At 43.4% G+C, this 22168-nt stretch overlaps 2 protein-coding genes and 1 long non-coding RNA gene across 3 annotated transcripts; 2 read left to right on the plus strand and 1 right to left on the minus strand.

Moving 5' to 3' along the window:
- Positions 1 to 147: 147 nt before the first annotated feature.
- Positions 148 to 16468, minus strand: LOC121903573 (transcription termination factor 1-like). The gene is made up of 11 exons (XM_042420731.1): positions 16349 to 16468; positions 14790 to 15516; positions 14296 to 14420; positions 13961 to 14146; positions 13804 to 13882; positions 7875 to 7999; positions 3749 to 3944; positions 3394 to 3486; positions 2473 to 2538; positions 1569 to 1654; positions 148 to 602 (listed from the first exon to the last, which is right to left on the minus strand). The coding sequence occupies exons 1-11, from the start codon at positions 16449 to 16451 to the stop codon at positions 430 to 432; spliced, it is 1959 nt and encodes a 652-aa protein (XP_042276665.1). The 5' UTR covers positions 16452 to 16468; the 3' UTR covers positions 148 to 429.
- On the plus strand, positions 609 to 1560 carry LOC121903585. Its single transcript, XR_006098071.1, has 3 exons — positions 609 to 1363; positions 1410 to 1478; positions 1548 to 1560. It is a non-coding gene; the product is annotated as an uncharacterized LOC121903585 (long non-coding RNA).
- A 3735-nt stretch (positions 16469 to 20203) lies between the features above and the next one.
- Positions 20204 to 21883, plus strand: LOC121903581 (myosin light chain 1, cardiac muscle-like). The gene is made up of 2 exons (XM_042420739.1): positions 20204 to 20319; positions 20978 to 21883. The coding sequence occupies exon 2, from the start codon at positions 21190 to 21192 to the stop codon at positions 21811 to 21813; it is 624 nt and encodes a 207-aa protein (XP_042276673.1). The 5' UTR covers positions 20204 to 20319; positions 20978 to 21189; the 3' UTR covers positions 21814 to 21883.
- The last annotated feature ends 285 nt before the right edge of the window (positions 21884 to 22168 follow it).

Here is a 22168-nt window from a genome sequence, read left to right on the forward strand (position 1 = left end):
CTGTTATTGGACAGATCGAGGCGATCACGTCTGTCATGTGAGCAAACATGTCAGCGTGTTCGTGCTGACAGATACTGATGAAGGAGGAAATCAGTATTATTGATTATTGGTTGAGCTGTTTGTCAGACTGAAGGACACAGACGAAAGTAATGAGAAAATTCTCTTCATTAGAAAGTTGTTAACATAAAACATCAAATGGCTCGTTACAGAAACATGAGCCTGATCATCACTTAAAGTCTCAGTATTAATCCCCTTCCTGTGCAGGGTTCAAACAGACTGAGCTGTTGAGTCAATTCCTGTTTATCATCATCATCATCTTCATCATCATCATCTTCAGGTGTCAGCCAATCACATCACAGAAGGGGCAGAGCATGATGAGGTCACAGTTTATTCATCTGTCCGTCTGGTTCCTGATTGGCTGAAGGTCAGTTAAACGTTGTCCACCTCTGTGTAGTCTTCGTCCTGCGAGGGGAAGATGTTCGCCAGCAGGTACCTGTTCTCCACCTCCTGCTGTACCTCCTGCTGATCCTCCAGCCCCTCCTCCCTGCTCAGGTTCTCCTTCAGACGAGGAACAACGTTCAGCTGCAGGAAGTCGATGATCTCTGAGGAACAAAGTTCAAAGGTTCATTCTGAAGTTCTGACGGTCTAAAGTACAACTGCGTGAGTTTCACATGAAAACAAAGAACCACAAGGATTACAATGAAATAGGATCCAGACAGGTAAACTACTGCAGTACAGACAGGTTAACTACTGCAGTACAGACAGGTAAACTACTGCAGTACAGACAGGTTAACTACTGCAGTACAGACAGGTTAACTACTGCAGTACAGACAGGTAAACTACTGCAGTACAGACAGGTTAACTACTGCAGTACAGACAGGTAAACTACTGCAGTACAGACAGGTTAACTACTGCAGTACAGACAGGTTGACTATCACAGTACAGACAGGTAAACTACTGCAGTACAGACAGGTTAACTACTGCAGTACAGACAGGTAAACTACTGCAGTACAGACAGGTAAACTACTGCAGTACAGACAGGTTGACTATCACAGTACAGACAGGTAAACTACTGCAGTACAGACAGGTAAAGTATCACAGTACAGACAGGTTGACTATCACAGTACAGACAGGTTAACTACTGCAGTACAGACAGGTAAAGTATCACAGTACAGACAGGTTGACTATCACAGTACAGACAGGTTAACTACTGCAGTACAGACAGGTTAACTACTGCAGTACAGACAGGTAAACTACTGCAGTACAGACAGGTAAACTACTGCAGTACAGACAGGTTGACTATCACAGTACAGACAGGTAAACTACTGCAGTACAGACAGGTTAACTACTGCAGTACAGACAGGTAAAGTATCACAGTACAGACAGGTTGACTATCACAGTACAGACAGGTAAACTACTGCAGTACAGACAGGTTGACTATCACAGTACAGACAGGTAAACTACTGCAGTACAGACAGGTAAACTACTGCAGTACAGACAGGTAAAGTATCACAGTACAGACAGGTAAACTACTGCAGTACAGACAGGTAAAGTATCACAGTACTGACCTCCGTAGGATAAACTGGTCCAGTTGGGAACTCTGGAAACTTTCAGTCTGTGGAAACTCTTCTGAACACAAACTGGAGTCACTTCACTAAAACAAGGAAACACAGTACTGCTGTAAGTACTACAATACAGTTAGCAGTACAGTGGTACTGCATCAACACTACTAGTAGTAGTACTACTCATACACATTAGTACTACTGGTATAATAATACTACTAATACTAGTACTAATAGTAATATTTAAACTCATCTGGTGTGAAGGCAGCTGAGAGACTCAATAAAAATAAAGAGGTAAATTCACCCATGTAAGCTTTATTAAGTCTTAAATTTATGCGTAATTAAGGTCGTGGCCACTTTGAGTGACAGGTGGGTGATTTCACAGGCAAGTTGTTACCATGGTGACGATGTTAGTTAGGTAATGTAACCATGATGTAACCTGAGATTCACAGAGTATGGACGTAGCCGTCGCTATTTCAGTGTGTTTTCAGTTCATGAAAGTTAAATGTAACATTTTGGTCGCTTATAAAAGTCTCGTTCAGTGTTTGGTTGAACTATGAGATTTGTTTTATTGGTTTTAAGCCTGTTTTTGGCTAGTGAAAATTAGCATTAGCATGATCACAGTTAATGCACCATGCTAACCAAGCTAGCAGCAAGCAGCTAGCATTAGGATTAGCTCAACCCTCTCGTCCAAATATGGTCACTTCTCGCTCCAAAAATCCAAGATGGCGACAATCAAAATGCAAACTAAAAGCCTCAAAACGGGAGTCAACAAACCAACAAGTGACGTCAAAGTGGCTACATCCGTCAGTTTAAACAGTACACATGTATACATGAGAACACCTGGAGAACATTATCAGCTGACTGCACCCTCAAACCACAGGCCTGAGTGTTTGACCTTTGACCTCACCCAACAGTGTGAGCGACCTCTTCCCAGTCAATGTCGGCTGCATCGTCCACACGCATGTTGTACAACCTGAAACATGTAAGACATGATGATTTTTATATATTAAAGACACGCCTCATAAACACAGACAGGTGTCTGTTATATATCACAGACACTATAAAGGGTCATTACGTCACTGTGAACAGTCGGTTATCAGTCTGGGTGACGGAGGTGCCGCCATTTTGTCGTGCTGTTATTTCGCTGATGTTTCGTGTGTTTTCAAGGTACATTTCCTTTGATTTGTATGTTATTTATGTTAGATTTATGCATATGTGACTGAGGTTAGTAACAGTAACGTTAGTAAATGAGCTGAACTGTGATAATATTCTAACGCACGTTATCGTTATGTAATATAATCTACAGTTTGTGATGCGGTGAGCAGGCAGACAGATGTGACTACAGTCCAGGTCTTGATTATCACAGCAGAGATTGTTTCATTCATAATTATGATGTATTATTTTCTGATGATCAAGTTTGCTGTTAAAAGTTTTTCTCAAAATTTCTGATAGTCATGAAATGTGTGCGTGTGTTGTTTTATAGCCACTGATTAATAATCAGAGGAGGTCTGTGAATATTTCATGTGAATATGTGATATTCCTATAACATTAGATATTAATAATCCTGTCAATCATCATAAAGCAGCCTTGGATCAAAATAAAAGAGAGAAAGAATGAAGAATGTGGATTTTGTTGATAATATTTATATGTTTATTTTTTATTTACCATGTTGAGCATTTTAATTTGACTTACTATGAGCCTGTTAAGTATGTCTGTAATCATCTTTACTCCCAAAGCCCTCAACAGAACCGGCATCAAGCAGAGCAGAACATCGCTGTGACCTAATGACCCTTCCCGTACAGGTGTGTTAGCTGTCAGCTGATCTTACGTGTTGATGAGACGGATTTTGGCCTGAAGTCCTGCAGGTCCTCTAGTGAAGGTTCTGCCGCCTGCTGACAGTTTAAACTTCAGTATGCTGAACCTGAAACACAGAGCGAAGCTTCAGAACACCTGAGCTGCTTCTCAGCAGATGGAGCAGCTCCATCACAGCGCAGGTAACAAGTTTTTAATGTTTCCAAATCACACTGACATCATCTGTACCCCGGTGACGTCATCCGTACCCCAGTGACGTCATCCGTACCCCAGTGACAGATGTACATCCAGGTGTTTACAATATATCAAGTTCAGGGTCCTGGACTGTAGTACAGGGTTTGGGACCAGAGTTCAGGTTCAGGATCACTCACCACTTGATGCGACACTGGGTCCAGGATCTAGTCTCCACCTGCCGGCTGATCTCCTTCCAGGGCAGGTTGTTACACAGCTGGTCTCTACTCAGACTAGGACCTTCAGGACTCTGCTGGACCAGGACCTCCAGGTGAGCCTTCACAGCCTGCTTCAACCTGGACTCTTCATCTGAACTCCAGGACCCCCGACCTGGAGCTGGACACATACATGACCACAAGAACATACATGACCACAAGAACATACATGAACACAAGTACATACATGACCACAAGAACATACATGACCACAAGTACATACATGAACACAAGTGCATACATGACCACAAGTACATACATGACCACAGGAACATACATGACCACAAGAACATACATGACCACAAGAACATACATGAACACAAGAACATACATGACCACAAGTACATACATGACCACAGGAACATACATGACCACAAGTACATACATGACCACAGGAACATACATGACCACAAGAACATACATGACCACAAGAACATACATGAACACAAGAACATACATGAACACAAGTACATACATGACCACAGGAACATACATGACCACAAGAACATACACGACCACAAATACATACATGAACACAAGTACATACACAATCACAGGAACATACACGACCACAAGAACGTACATGAACACAAGTACATACACAATCACAGGAACATACACGACCACAAGAACATACATGACCACAAGAACATACATGACCACAAGAACATACATGAACACAAGAACATACATGAACACAAGTACATACATGACCACAAGAACATACATGAACACAAGAACATACATGAACACAAGTACATACATGACCACAGGAACATACATGACCACAAGAACATACACGACCACAAATACATACATGAACACAAGTACATACACAATCACAGGAACATACACGACCACAAGAACGTACATGAACACAAGTACATACACAATCACAGGAACATACACGACCACAAGAACATACATGACCACAAGAACATACATGACCACAAGAACATACATGAACACAAGAACATACATGAACACAAGTACATACATGACCACAGGAACATACATGACCACAAGAACATACACGACCACAAATACATACATGAACACGAGTACATACACAATCACAGGAACATACACGACCACAAGAACGTACATGAACACAAGTACATACATGAACACAGGAACATACACGACCACAAGTACATACATGACCACAAGTACATACGCGACCACAGGAACATAAATGAACACAAGAACATACAGACATGGTGAAAATATTGGTTCCCTTCCATCTTTTTTTTTTAAAAAAACTTTTCTCAGTATTAATTTGAAACTGACGTATTATATATATATATATATATATATATATATATATATATATATATATATATATATATATTAAAAAAAATCTCTCTCTCACCCCCCTCCCATGGGGGGTGGTGGTGTGTCTTCCTCAAGCTCGGGTCCTCTACCAGAGTTCTGGGAGTTTGAGGGTTCTGCGCAGTATCTTAGCTGTAGCACTCTCCCAGTTTGTAGGTCACAGCCCCCAGTGCTCCAATTACCACTGGCACCACTGTCGCCTTCACTCCCCACATCTTTTCTAGCTCCTCTTCTTGGTATTTTTCGATCTTCTCGTGTTCCTTCCTCTTGATGTTGCTGTCGCTTGGGATTGCTACGTCTATCATTACTGCCTTCTTCTGTTGTTTGTCGATCAACACGATGTCCGGTTGGTTAGCCATCACCAGTTTGTCAGTCTGGATCTGGAAGTCCCACAGGATCTTGGCTTGGTCTTTCTCAACCACCTTAAGAGGTGTCTTCCATTGTGACCTTGGGACCTCCAGCCCATACTCAGTGCAGATGTTCCTGTACACTATGCCAGCCACTTGGTTATGGCGTTCCATGTACACTGTTCCTGCCTTCATCTTACACCCTGCTATTATGTGCTGAACTGTCTCAGGAGCATCTTTGCACAGCCTGCACCTGGGGTCCTGTCTGGTGTGGTAGATCCCCGCCTCTATTGATCTTGTACTGAGTGCCTGTTCTTGTGCTGCCATCAGTGCTTCTCTGCTGTCCTTCAGTCCAGCCTTTTCCAGCCACTGGTAGGATTTCTTGATATCAGCCACTTCTTCTATCTGTCTGTGGTACATGCCGTGTAGGGGCTTGTCCCTCCATGATGGTTCCTCCTCCTCCTCTGCATCATCGGGTTTCTGCTGCCTGAGGTATTCACTTAGCAGTTCATCTTTGGGGCCCATCTTCCTGATGTATTCCTGGATGTTGGTTGTTTCGTCCTGGACAGTGGCTCTGACGCTCACCAGTCCTCGGCCTCCCTCGTTCCACTTAGTGTACAGTCTCAGGGTGCTGGACTTGGGATGAAACCCTCCCTGCATTGTGAGGAGCTTCCTTGTCTTGATATCAGTGGCCTCTATCTCCTCCTTTGGCCAGTTTATTATACCAGCGGGGTATCCGATGACTGGCAGGGCGTACGTGTTGATGGCCCGTATCTTGTTCTTGCCGTTCAGCCGACTTTTCAGGACCTGCCTTACTCTGTGTAGGTATTTGGCTGTGGCTGACTTCCTTGCAGCCTCCTCATGGTTCCCATTTGCCTGCGGGATCCCAAGGTATTTGTAGCTGTCCTGAACATCTGCAATGCTTCCTTCTGGTAGTTCAACCCCCTCGGTCCTGATCACCTTCCCTCTCTTCGATACCATCCGACCACACTTCTAGTCTGAATGACCTTCCGATGTCGTTGCTGTAGATCCTGGTGAGGTGGATCAGTGAGTCGATGTCTCGCTCATTCCTGGCATACAGCTTGATGTCATCCATGTAGAGGAGGTGACTGATGGTTGTTCCACTTCAGAACCGGTACCCGTAGCCACTCTTCCATTGAGTTCTTGATGAAGGCTGTTAGTGTCCTGTTGATGTTGTACATTTCCAAGCATTCCAGTATCCATGTGTGTGGCATTGAGTCATAGGCTTTCTTGTAGTCAATCCAGGCGGTGCACAGGTTGGTCTGCCTTCTGGGGTTCCTTCATGATCAGGACTATATATATATAAAGTGTGTATGAGAGAGAAGTATCTGGGATCCATCATTCTTTATTTCACATTGAATATAACTGAAAGTTTGCTTTTGATTTACAACTTAACATATTAACACATTATCCGTGTTTCAAGATAGGCATGGTGTTCTTTTCTTTGAAGGCTTCATCTTTTCTTCTGAAAACATCTGGGTCGGTGTGATTTACCAAAAAACTCTAATTTAGTTTCATCTGTCCAAAGCACATTCTCCCAGAAGAACTGTGGCATTTCGACATGCATTTTGGTAAAGTCCAGTCTGGCTTTGTTGCGTCTCCCTCTTAGAAGTGGGGTCTTCCTAGGTCTTCTACCATGGAGCCCGGTTTCATTCAGACAGTGAAACTATTGTACCTTGAACTTGAAGATCAGCTTGGATCTGTATTGAAGTTTTCTTTGCTTCTTTCTCCACCATTCAAACAGTTTTCCTCTTGTGACCACGTCCAGAGATGTCGGCTGCAGCTCCATCAGAGTTAAACTTCTTAATAATATCTGCAGCAGTGGTCACAGGAACATCGAGCTCTTTGGAGATGATCTTGTAACCTTTACGTTGACCATGCTTGGCTGTTACCTTGTTTCTAATGTCTTCAGACCTTCTCGAGTTTTCCTTCTGTTTTCAATGTTCAGTGTGATGCACAAACAGCAGAGTGAGTCATTTTCTCCTTTTAAACTGGCTGCTGAGTGATTATAAGACTGAAAACACCTGTGATACTAATTAAAACTCAATAGTCTGCTTAAAGTATCACTACAGATCAATTATTTCTTACAATTTCTAAAAGGTACCAATAATGTTGTATTTTAGAATGTCTTTGTAGAATAAACATGAATTCAGTTATTTTCACAACTTTTGTTTTGTTCCACTGCAAACCAAACCGACATGCGTTGATAATAAAATGTGTTTTAATTTCAACACGTTCAGGGCGAATAGTGCATTATTTTAATCAAATGCAAAGGTACCAATAATATCAGCCACGTCTGTACATGAAGACACGAAGGAACATACAAGAAGACACAGAACCACAGAAGTTACCAATGTCGGCGAAGCGTTTCTGTAAGGCGTAAATGCTGCGGTCCATCTTCTGAGAGATTGTTCTCCAGTCGTTACCATGGAGGTTCTGCCACTTTATCAAAGACTGCATCTCCTCCTCTGAGAACCTGAAAGAAAACATCAGCAAAGCTAGATCACAAACACATACAGGGTTCCACAGCTAGAACATATAAACACATACAGGGTTCTACAGCTAGAACATAAACACACACAGGGTTCCACGGCTAGAACATAAACACATACAGGGTTCCACAGCTAGAACATAAACACATACAGGGTTCTACAGCTAGAACACAAACACATACAGGGTTCTACAGCTAGAACATAAACACACACAGGGTTCTACAGCTAGAACACAAACACACACAGGGTTCCACAGCTAGAACACAAACACATACAGGGTTCCACAGCTAGAACACAAACACACACAGGGTTCCACAGCTAGAACAAATAAACACACACAGGGTTCCACAGCTAGATCACAAACACACACAGGGTTCCACAGCTAGAACAAATAAACACACACAGGGTTCCACAGCTAGAACAAATAAACACACACAGGGTTCCACAGCTAGAACATAAACACACACAGGGTTCAACGGCTAGAACATAAACACACACAGGGTTCTACGGCTAGAACAAATAAACACACACAGGGTTCTACAGCTAGAACATAAACACACACAGGGTTCTACAGCTAGAACATAAACACACACAGGGTTCTACAGCTAGAACATAAACACACACAGGGTTCTACAGCTAGAACATAAACACACACAGGGTTCCACAGCTAGAACATAAACACACACAGGGTTCCACAGCTAGAACATAAACACATACAGGGTTCCACAGCTAGAACATAAACACACACAGGGTTCTACAGTTAGAACATAAACACACACAGGGTTCCACAGCTAGAACATAAACACACACAGGGTTCTACAGCTAGAACAAATAAACACACACAGGGTTCTACAGCTAGAACATAAACACACACAGGGTTCTACAGCTAGAACATAAACACACACAGGGTTCCACAGCTAGAACATAAACACACACAGGGTTCAACAGCTAGAACATAAACACACACAGGGTTCCACGGCTAGAACATAAACACACACAGGGTTCTACGGCTAGAACAAATAAACACACACAGGGTTCTACGGCTAGAACATAAACACACACAGGGTTCCACGGCTAGAACATAAACACACACAGGGTTCCACGGCTAGAACATAAACACACACAGGGTTCCACAGCTAGAACATAAACACACACAGGGTTCTACAGCTAGAACATAAACACACACAGGGTTCCACAGCTAGAACATATAACACACACAGGGTTCCACAGCTAGAACATAAACACACACAGGGTTCTACAGCTAGAACATAAACACACACAGGGTTCTACAGCTAGAACATAAACACACACAGGGTTCTACAGCTAGAACATAAACACACACAGGGTTCCACAGCTAGAACATAAACACACACAGAGTACAACAGCTAGAACATAAACACACACAGAGTTCTACAGCTAGAACATAAACACACACAGGGTTCCACAGCTAGAACATAAACACACACAGGGTTCCACAGCTAGAACATAAACACACACAGGGTTCCACAGCTAGAACATAAACACACACAGGGTTCCACAGCTAGAACAAAAACACACACAGGGTTCCACAGCTAGAACATAAACACACACAGGGTTCCACAGCTAGAACATAAACACACACAGGGTTCCACAGCTAGAACATAAACACACACAGGGTTCCACAGCTAGAACATAAACACACACAGAGTACAACAGCTAGAACATAAACACACACAGAGTTCTACAGCTAGAACATAAACACACACAGGGTTCCACAGCTAGAACATAAACACACACAGGGTTCCACAGCTAGAACATAAACACACACAGGGTTCCACAGCTAGAACATAAACACACACAGGGTTCCACAGCTAGAACATAAACACACACAGGGTTCTACAGCTAGAACATAAACACACACAGAGTTCTACAGCTAGAACATAAACACACACAGGGTTCCACAGCTAGAACATAAACACACACAGGGTTCCACAGCTAGAACATAAACACACACAGAGTACAACAGCTAGAACATAAACACACACAGAGTTCTACAGCTAGAACATAAACACACACAGAGTACAACAGCTAGAACATAAACACACACAGAGTTCTACAGCTAGAACATAAACACACACAGGGTTCTACAGCTAGAACATAAACACACACAGGGTTCCACAGCTAGAACATAAACACACACAGGGTTCCACAGCTAGAACATAAACACACACAGGGTTCTACAGCTAGAACATAAACACACACAGGGTTCCACAGCTAGAACATAAACACACACAGGGTTCCACAGCTAGAACATAAACACACACAGGGTTCCACAGCTAGAACATAAACACACACAGGGTTCCACAGCTAGAACATAAACACACACAGGGTTCTACAGTTAGAACATAAACACACACAGGGTTCTACGGCTAGAACATATAACACACACAGGGTTCCACGGCTAGAACATAAACACACACAGGGTTCCACGGCTAGAACATAAACACACACAGGGTTCCACAGCTAGAACATAAACACACACAGGGTTCCACAGCTAGAACATAAACACACACAGGGTTCTACAGCTAGAACATATAACACACACAGGGTTCCACAGCTAGAACATATAACACACACAGGGTTCCACAGCTAGAACATAAACACACACAGGGTTCCACAGCTAGAACATAAACACACACAGGGTTCTACAGCTAGAACATAAACACACACAGGGTTCTACAGCTAGAACATAAACACACACAGGGTTCCACAGCTAGAACATAAACACACACAGAGTACAACAGCTAGAACATAAACACACACAGAGTTCTACAGCTAGAACATAAACACACACAGAGTTCTACAGCTAGAACATAAACACACACAGAGTTCCACAGCTAGAACATAAACACACACAGGGTTCCACAGCTAGAACATAAACACACACAGGGTTCCACAGCTAGAACATAAACACACACAGGGTTCCACAGCTAGAACATAAACACACACAGGGTTCCACAGCTAGAACAAAAACACACACAGGGTTCCACAGCTAGAACATAAACACACACAGGGTTCCACAGCTAGAACATAAACACACACAGGGTTCCACAGCTAGAACATAAACACACACAGAGTACAACAGCTAGAACATAAACACACACAGGGTTCCACAGCTAGAACATAAACACACACAGGGTTCTACAGCTAGAACATAAACACACACAGAGTTCTACAGCTAGAACATAAACACACACAGGGTTCCACAGCTAGAACATAAACACACACAGGGTTCCACAGCTAGAACATAAACACACACAGAGTACAACAGCTAGAACATAAACACACACAGAGTTCTACAGCTAGAACATAAACACACACAGAGTACAACAGCTAGAACATAAACACACACAGAGTTCTACAGCTAGAACATAAACACACACAGGGTTCTACAGCTAGAACATAAACACACACAGGGTTCTACAGCTAGAACATAAACACACACAGGGTTCCACAGCTAGAACATAAACACACACAGGGTTCCACAGCTAGAACATAAACACACACAGGGTTCTACAGCTAGAACATAAACACACACAGGGTTCCACAGCTAGAACATAAACACATACAGGGTTCCACAGCTAGAACATAAACACACACAGGGTTCCACAGCTAGAACATAAACACACACAGGGTTCTACAGTTAGAACATAAACACACACAGGGTTCTACAGCTAGAACATATAACACACACAGGGTTCCACGGCTAGAACATAAACACACACAGGGTTCCACGGCTAGAACATAAACACACACAGGGTTCCACAGCTAGAACATAAACACACACAGGGTTCCACAGCTAGAACATAAACACACACAGGGTTCTACAGCTAGAACATAAACACACACAGGGTTCTACAGCTAGAACATAAACACACACAGGGTTCCACAGCTAGAACATAAACACACACAGGGTTCCACAGCTAGAACATAAACACACACAGAGTACAACAGCTAGAACATAAACACACACAGAGTTCTACAGCTAGAACATAAACACACACAGGGTTCCACAGCTAGAACAAAAACACACACAGGGTTCCACAGCTAGAACATAAACACACACAGGGTTCCACAGCTAGAACATAAACACACACAGGGTTCTACAGCTAGAACATAAACACACACAGGGTTCTACAGCTAGAACATAAACACACACAGGGTTCCACAGCTAGAACATAAACACATACAGGGTTCCACAGCTAGAACATAAACACACACAGGGTTCCACAGCTAGAACATAAACACACACAGGGTTCTACAGTTAGAACATAAACACACACAGGGTTCTACAGCTAGAACATATAACACACACAGGGTTCCACGGCTAGAACATAAACACACACAGGGTTCTACAGCTAGAACATAAACACACACAGGGTTCCACAGCTAGAACATATAACACACACAGGGTTCCACAGCTAGAACATAAACACACACAGGGTTCTACAGCTAGAACATAAACACACACAGGGTTCTACAGCTAGAACATAAACACACACAGGGTTCCACAGCTAGAACATAAACACACACAGGGTTCTACAGCTAGAACATAAACACACACAGGGTTCCACAGCTAGAACATAAACACACACAGGGTTCCACAGCTAGAACATAAACACACACAGGGTTCTACAGTTAGAACATAAACACACACAGGGTTCTACAGCTAGAACATATAACACACACAGGGTTCCACGGCTAGAACATAAACACACACAGGGTTCCACGGCTAGAACATAAACACACACAGGGTTCCACAGCTAGAACATAAACACACACAGGGTTCCACAGCTAGAACATAAACACACACAGGGTTCTACAGCTAGAACATAAACACACACAGGGTTCTACAGCTAGAACATAAACACACACAGGGTTCCACAGCTAGAACATAAACACACACAGGGTTCCACAGCTAGAACATAAACACACACAGAGTACAACAGCTAGAACATAAACACACACAGAGTTCTACAGCTAGAACATAAACACACACAGGGTTCCACAGCTAGAACAAAAACACACACAGGGTTCTACAGCTAGAACATAAACACACACAGGGTTCCACAGCTAGAACATAAACACACACAGGGTTCCACAGCTAGAACATAAACACACACAGAGTACAACAGCTAGAACATAAACACACACAGAGTTCTACAGCTAGAACATAAACACACACAGGGTTCCACAGCTAGAACATAAACACACACAGGGTTCCACAGCTAGAACATAAACACACACAGGGTTCTACAGCTAGAACATAAACACACACAGGGTTCTACAGCTAGAACATAAACACACACAGGGTTCCACAGCTAGAACATAAACACATACAGGGTTCCACAGCTAGAACATAAACACACACAGGGTTCCACAGCTAGAACATAAACACACACAGGGTTCTACAGTTAGAACATAAACACACACAGGGTTCTACAGCTAGAACATATAACACACACAGGGTTCCACGGCTAGAACATAAACACACACAGGGTTCTACAGCTAGAACATAAACACACACAGGGTTCCACAGCTAGAACATATAACACACACAGGGTTCCACAGCTAGAACATAAACACACACAGGGTTCTACAGCTAGAACATAAACACACACAGGGTTCTACAGCTAGAACATAAACACACACAGGGTTCCACAGCTAGAACATAAACACACACAGGGTTCTACAGCTAGAACATAAACACACACAGGGTGGGGACAGAAACGGGAAAATGTTCTCCGACCTTCCCATGTGGTTCCTGTCGTCAAATATCTTCTTGGCTCTGACGTGAACCTGGTGACACGTTCTCGGGATGCCCTCAGCTGGAGAGACAGACAGGTGGAGAGTGAGACAAAAACGTCAAAGCAGTGACATCAGGGTCACATGACATGTACGCCTACCGATCCTCTCCAGGAAGTGATGTTGTGCTCGCAGCCGTCTAAGCTCCGCCTCCTGCTCTTTGTACCTCTGAGGAAACAGAAGCTGATTGGCCGAGCTGATGCCCGTCAAAGCCAGGAAGTCTGCTACGTTCTCTCTGATTCGCTGGTTCTCCTGCTGAGAGCACCTCCCCCGACGCAGAGGCACACCTGCAGGAGTACGCAGTGTAAGTACCTGTCTGAAGTATCTGCAGTGTTTGTACCTTGCTGTTTGAAGTATTTGCAGTATTTGTACCTTGCTGTTTGAAGTATTTGCAGTATTTGTACCTTGCTGTCTGAAGTATTTGCAGTATTTGTACCTTGCTGTTTGAAGTATTTGAAACGCGGCAGGTCGTATCGCAGCAGTTTGTTGATCTGATGAACTGATTTATTCTTGACGTCTGGAACAAACTCCTGAAGCTCTTCAACCAGCGACCAGTCCAACCTGCCAGCAGACAACAGTTACTACACAACACACACACACACACACACACACACACACACACACACACACACACACACACATAGACACACACACACTCACACACACACACATAGACACACACACACACACACATAGACACACAGACACACACACAGACACACACAGACACACACACACAGACACACACACAGACACACACAGACACACACACACACACAGACACACACACACACACACACACACACACACACAGACACACACACACACACACAGACACACACACACAGACACACACACACAGACACACACAGACACACAACACACACACACACACACACACACACACACACACAGGAAGAAAGAACCTACAGATCTTTCTCTTCAGCCGCTCCGTCTTCCTTCTTCTTCATCGCTGCTCTTCTTCTTCCTGTTGGTCTCTTCTTCTCCTCTTTTCTTTTCTTCTTCTGTTCTTTCTGTGACTCAGTGTCTTTATCTTCGGTCTGTTCCTCCACCATCCTCCCATCTTTCTTCTTCTTTTCCTTCTTCTTCTCTTTCTCTGTGTCATTGGTTTCCATGGAAACCAAAAGGTCTGTTTCACTGTTGTTATTATGGGTAGTTGTCACCGTGTCGATGTTCACCTCCTGTTTCTTCTTCTTCTTCTTCCTCTCCATCCCAGTGTCACTAGTTTCCATGGGAACCATCAGGTCTGTGTCTGTGTTGTTATGGTCTGTTGTTACCGTGGTGATGCTGACTTCGTTCAGTCCATTCTTGTGTTTCTTCTTCTTCTTCTTTTTGCCTGTTTCGCTGGTTGCTATGGAGAGCTGCGTCTCTTCCTCCTCCTCTTCCTCCTCCTCCTTCTGGTTGTTTGTCTGTCTGTCAGCGGGAGGAAGACCAACCTCCTCCTCCTCCTCCTCTCTCTTCTTCTTCCTCTTCTTCTTCTTCTTCTTCCCTACCTTTTCAGGTGTGTCGATGTCGACGGGAGCAGGAGACTCTGCCGGACTCTGTGACCTCCTCCTCTTCCTGTGAGGAGGGGAGGCGTCTGCAGGATTCATGAGGAGGAAAAGAAGAGCTGAGGCAGCCGATTGGTTTGCTGTTTCTAAAAAAGAAGAAAAAATTTTCATCTGGAGTTTGTGACTGAACCTCCTAATACATGTTTAACCCAAACCTGTCCGATCTGAAGAAGAAGCTGCTGACCTCGGACACAACAAGCTAAAATAAATAAACAAAAACATAAAAGCTTTAGATGATCTGAAATATTATTCTGTAGTTTTTAACATTGACAACAAATATGTGGAAGTCTCTACAAAATCAAAGTATGGTGGATGATCACAATGCTTAGTCTGAAATGCATGTAGATAAACAGCAGCTGCTAGTACAGAATGAACCTAATAACATTAATAATCATGTTAAATATTATAATAAAAACATAAAAGTAGCTTTGATTGCTATGTTGCTGTAGCTTCATTTAATGCAGCTGCCCAACTCTGTAAATAATATATAATAATGATAATTTATCCTCTGTTGATGCTTTCTGGTCCTCCACAGTGATTTGGTTGTGGACGATGTGACGTCAACAACCCTGCGGCGCTGCCTCCATTCAAATGACTGGGAGGATTGGCGCGTTTGAACGGCTTTCATTCAACACCAGTTAAACCAGTTGAGGTGGAACAAAGGACTGAAAGGGTCTTTATCAGAACACAGAGAGCTGTATTGAGGTTGGAGCTCCAGACTCTGCAGAAGAGTTTCAGTTGTTCTTCAGCTTTACAGCAGAGTCGTTGTCTGACGGTCCGGAGGCCCCGCGCTCACAGCGGGCAGCTGAGGAGCAGTTACCCGGGGACAGAGCGCTCTGTGGCGGTCACACTCTCAGCTGGAGTCTCTGTGCGTCCGAACACGAAGGTTTAACTTTGATCTAGTTTTTATTGACTCACCTTCTGCTGCTGCTGCTGCTGCTGCATGCGCGTGGAGAGCGGCACGCTGCTTGTTTACTTCCTGTGTCGAAGCAGCGCATGCGCCGCGCATCTCGCAGGGCATCAAGGGAAGAGGAGAGGTCTCACTCTGACAGAGTTTCCTGATCCCGAATTGAACTCTTATTCTGTTTGTGTTCAGCTCAGGTTGATCAAAATGTTCTAATCTTTGTCTAATATAATATTATTATATATGTAATATAATATCTATGTATAATAAATATAATAACTATATTTATAATATAAAATACAGACAGAATTTATTAATCTGCTGTCACTCTCAGAGTGTCAGTGGGGGAGAGGATGAGGAGAGAGATGGAAGCTTCAACCTCCAGCACAGCAAGGACAGGAAGAACCTGCTCTGCTGATGATCCTGTTGGATTTGGAGCCAGGACCGGGGACAGATGGATCTGCTGCTGCCTTCATGTTAGCTGTCAAGCGCATCAAAAACAGGAAAATGTTCAACCTGCAGCAGCAGCTGCTGACCAGCAGAGGGCAGAGTTGTGTCCAGTACAATACAGCTGCCTCTACACCTGTGTGTGTGTGTATGTATATATATATATATATATATATATATATATATATATATATATATATATATAAATCTCCCTCTCACCCCCCTCCCATGGGGGGTGGTGGTGTGTCTTCCTTAAGCTCGGGTCCTCTACCAGAGTTCTGGGAGTTTGAGGGTTCTGCACAGTATCTCAGCTGTTCCTAGGACTGGGCTCTTCTGGACAGAGACCTCAGATGTTGTACCTGGAATCTGCTGGAGCCACTCTCCCAGTTTGTGGGTCACAGCCCCCAGTGCTCCAATTACCACTGGCACCACTGTCGCCTTCACTCCCCACATCTTTTCTAGCTCCTCTTGGTATTTTTCGATCTTCTCGTGTTCCTTCTTCTTGATGTTGCTGTAGCTTGGGATTGCTACGTCTATCACCGCTGCCTTCTTCTGTTGTTTGTCGATCAACACGATGTCCGGTTGGTTCACCATCACCAGTTTGTCAGTCTGGATCTGGAAGTCCCACAGGATCTTGACTCGGTCTTTCTCAACCACCTTAAGAGGTGTCTTCCATTGTGACCTTGGGACCTCCAGCCCATACTCAGTGCAGATGTTCCTGTACACTATGCCAGCCACTTGGTTATGGCGTTCCATGTACGCTGTTCCTGCCTTCATCTTACACCCTGCTATTATGTGCTGAACTGTCTCAGGAGCATCTTTGCACAGCCTGCACCTGGGGTCCTGTCTGGTGTGGTAGATCCCCGCCTCTATTGATCTTGTACTGAGTGCCTGTTCTTGTGCTGTCATGATCAGTGCTTCTGTGCTGTCCTTCAGTCCAGCCTTTTCCAGCCACTGGTAGGATTTCTTGATATCAGCCACTTCTTCTATCTGTCAGTGGTACATGCCGTGTAGGAGCTTGTCCCTCCATGATGGTTCCTCCTCCTCCTCTGCATCATCGGGTTTCTGCTGCCTGAGGTATTCACTTAGCAGTTCATCTACAGTTACAGGTAATACAGCAGTTACAGGTAATACAGCAGTATTACCCCCCACCTTTGTGTGTGCTTTTATTTAGACCATTAAAAGAATAAACACCATAAATCGGAGTTGCCTCGTAGGCCGACTGTACTGTAATATGATACTGTCATCATGCCATAATAGTCATAACATTTAGAAATTAGTGTCTTATATGCATAATTATTATGGAGTGTCAGTCTGTTCTTCAAATTTAATTTAACATGTGTAAACAGAGTAATATCTAAACTTTAGATCACAAGGTCTTAATTTCATTCTAGAGGATTAAGTGTCTGACAGACGTCTTTACAGACTGTATCGTGTTTGTAAAAAATGACCAAGTTAAGAAGATGTATGTATGAAAAGAAGGGAACCTAATAATATTTAATACTGATTGTTAGTTAATAGTAATGATCACTCAGACACTTTATATATATATATATATATATATATATATATATACACACACAGACACACTATGTGTATATGAATGTATATTTATAAATTCATATACATACTGGCAGGATTGTAAAGGGCCAGTTCAATCTAATCTGGCTTTGGTCCTGTGCCGGTGGGGGGGTGGGGGGTGGGGTCATGTTGCGTTATTTAAAGGCTGAAGGACACTCAGAGCATCATGGGTAATCAGTGTCCTTATCACAGCAGGGAATGTTAACGACACACACACATAGTTTCCATATCTGACGTCACCTCAGGAGATAAACACATATAACCCAAAGAGAGAAGAAGAAGAAGAAGAAGAAGAAGAAGAAGAAGAAGAAGAAGTAACTCTCTTCAGGATTTCAATTTTTGTGTTTTATTGGGTCCAAAAATGTTTGATTTTTAAGTGATACAGTTTGTGATGTTTTATGTCTCTTTTTGCAGTAAATAAAGTGATTTTTTATATGTAACGACTTCCTGCAGATCACAGAAAAAACTATATTTCAGCTGAACATGAGAACCATGAGGACTCAACGTTCTATAAAACAGAAAATACTGTACTTGAGTTCCATTTATAACCTTTATTAAATAAACTGTCAGCTCAACATCAGCAGCAAATAAAATCATCAATAATGTTATTAAAATAAATCTAGTTGGATGTTTATGTTTGAGGCAGATTATGTCTCCTGACTCACTGAATCAAACCTCATTTGGGAACATTTGGGAACATTTGGGAACATTTGGGAACATCTGGGAACATCTGGGAATTGTTTTGCTGTCTATGGCATCGTGTTTGTTGGCAGATGAGACTCGTCCATCTTCCACCTGAATGACGTCAGTTGCCGCCACACCAAACGCCACGATTGGTCCAAACCACAAGCAGCTGCTGGTTTGGATGTTTCATGCAGAAAAGTTGCTGTAATTTAGCAAAATTAGAGCTTTTTGACTTTGCGTTAACTAGTGCAGTTCCTGTTCAGAACAGCGTCCGTCCCCTCAACGCCTCTCATGCAGAATTAAACCTCTTCTCGAGAAGTAAATGTGGACTCTTGAACATTAGATCTCTGTCATCTGAAGCCGTTTTAGTAAACGATCTAATCTCAGATCATCATATTGATTGATTGTCTTACTGAAACCTGGCTGTGTCATGAAGAACATGTCAGTCTAAATGAATCCAGTCCTCCCAGTCATATTAATACTCACATTCCTCCAGACACTGGCCGAGGAGGAGGAGTCGCAGCCTAATTATCAACTCTAGACCTGAACTTCACTATAACTCATTAGAAAGTCTTGTTCTTAGTCTGATAATCTAACTGATCATCTTGTTGATAGTGCTGCAGGCTCATTACGAATAACACTCGACTCCATCAACCCTTAAAAAAAGAAGATAATAAAACATGAGAGGTTAGCTCCATGGTTTAACTCACAAACCTGCAAATTAAAGCAAACCACGAACCTTTGAAAGGATTTGGTGTTCCAGCAAACTAGAAGAATCTCACTTAGTCTGGCAAGATAGTGTTAAAACATACAGGAAGTCCTCATGGTTGTAAATGTTAAGTTATTAATATTGTGTTCATTATTAGGAGGAGCTCTGATGTTTCTGTTAGTTAGTTTTTCTTTTGGGGATCTTTTAGTTTGTTTTTTGGTATTTTCTTATTTGAAAGGCTTCCTGGCTGGTCTCTTTAGTTTTGGTTATTGATGATGTACTTCTGTTCATTTTTGGTAAAAAGTGGCAGCTTGTATTAATATAATTAATATATGTTGCTCATTGTAAATGAAGGTGTTGACCAGCTGCTGTGCAGGTTAAGAGGTGCTGGGGTTTCTTGCTTTTTGCAATTTAACAGGACAGTTGGGTTGTTTTATTCCTCCTGGCTAGCTGGCTAGCTAACATTAGCCGGTTAGCTAATGTTAGCCGGTTAGCAGGGAGGCAGCTAGGAGCGAAGACAGGCAGACGGAGGAAGAGGAATAAATGAGCAGCATCTCTACAACAGTAAACACATGAAATATTACTATGAAGATCTGATATAATCCTGGACTCAACACTGATAGATGATTTAATTGATGAGAATCATGTCCAGATGCATATTGATCAGTAAAAAGGTGTTTAAATCTGCTCATCAAGAATCTACTGACGTTATAACTAAATTCATAATATTTATGTGTCGAGAACATTTCTCAGCTTCAGCAGATGATAAAATATCAAATGTATTTTTCATCAGTCATTTATAAACAGCTGATTAATTCTTAATGAAGCTTTCAGAGAGCAGAGAAAGTTTATTGTTTAGGTTTTACACTGTTTATCACAACCAGGATATATAATTATCATTATTAAGGTCAACATGTCAGCCTTCATCATTTCAATCACTGTTACTCAATACGAGTCAGAATGAGCCCAGAACTCTACAGTGTTTCTATAAACTATAGTAACTATACTATACTATACACTATAGTAACTATACTATACTATACACTATAGTAACTATACTATACTATACACTATACTATTGTGAGTCACTCTGGGAACAGAAAAGTGATCAATGTGAGAATCGGAGACTCGTCCTGTTAATAATCATAATCATCAATCAGCAGAAGATCACAGATCTACAACGTTTCTTTTTAAGCTGCTGTTGTGTTTCTGTTGTTTGGAGGTTTCTTGGTTTGTCAGCTGATGTAACGCAGCGACCGGCTGACAGCTTCGCTCCAGCAGGTTCTTCTTATCTTCTTCTTCTTCTGCTCGAGTGTTTCTATTCCGGGTTTCTTCCATCTTTGGTCGGCTGCTTTCTCTGTCGCTCCGCCTCTGGCTGTTATAAAGCGCCGTCGTCCTCGCCTCCCTCCGTCTGACCTCACGCTCTGCAGCGGCATGGCTCCCAAGAAAGTGGAGGCAAAGAAGCCGGAGGTGAAGAAGGTGGAGGTGAAGAAGGAGGAGGTGAAGAAGGAGGAGGCGAAGAAGGAGGAACCTCCCCCTCCCCCCAAACCGGCCGAGCCTGAGCCCAAACCGCCGGAGGTGGACCTGAAGAGCATCGTGGTGGAGTTCTCCGCCGACCAGATCGAGGAGTTCCGTGACGCTTTCACGCTGTTCGACGAGACGCCCGCCGGCGAGATGAAGATCACCTTCGCTCAGTGCGGAGACGTGCTGCGAGCGCTCGGACACAACCCCACCAACGGCGAGGTGCTGAAGCTGCTGGGGAGGCCGAAGGCGGAGGAGATGCACTCCAAGCTGCTGGACTTCGACACCTTCCTGCCCATGCTGCAGCACGTGGCGCGCTCCAAGGAGCAGGGCACCTTCGAGGACTTCGTGGAGGGGCTGAGGGTCTTCGACAAGGAGGGGAACGGCACGGTGATGGGGGCGGAGCTCCGCCACGTCCTCGCCACGCTGGGAGAGAAGATGACAGAGAACGAGGTGGACCGGCTGATGGTGGGACAGGAGGACGCCAACGGACTCATCAACTACACCGAGTTTGTCAAGCACATCCTGGCCGGCTGAACACACCTTCTCCTCCTTCTCCTCCTTCTTCTTCTCCTCCTCCTTCTTCTCCTCCTTCTCCTCCTCCTTCTTCTCCTCCTCCTTCTCCTCCTCCTTCTTCTCCTCCTCCTTCTTCTCCTCCTCCTTCTCCTCCTTCTTCTTCTCCTCCTTCTTCTTCTTCTCCTCCTCCTCCTCCTCCTCCTCCTCCTCCTCCTTCTCCTCCTGGTGGACTGAGTGTCTCCTGTATGAAACGTTTGTCTCGTGTGTGTCTGTAATAAAACACCTTCAATCCTTTTCACTGTCGACTAGTTTTAATATAAACTTTATTCTCCAGATGTTTAATGAGTTGTTCTCGTTAGTTTGATCAAACACGTTG

Source organism: Thunnus maccoyii, chromosome 9 (genome assembly GCF_910596095.1).
Source record: "Thunnus maccoyii chromosome 9, fThuMac1.1, whole genome shotgun sequence".
Taxonomy (NCBI): domain Eukaryota; kingdom Metazoa; phylum Chordata; class Actinopteri; order Scombriformes; family Scombridae; genus Thunnus; species Thunnus maccoyii.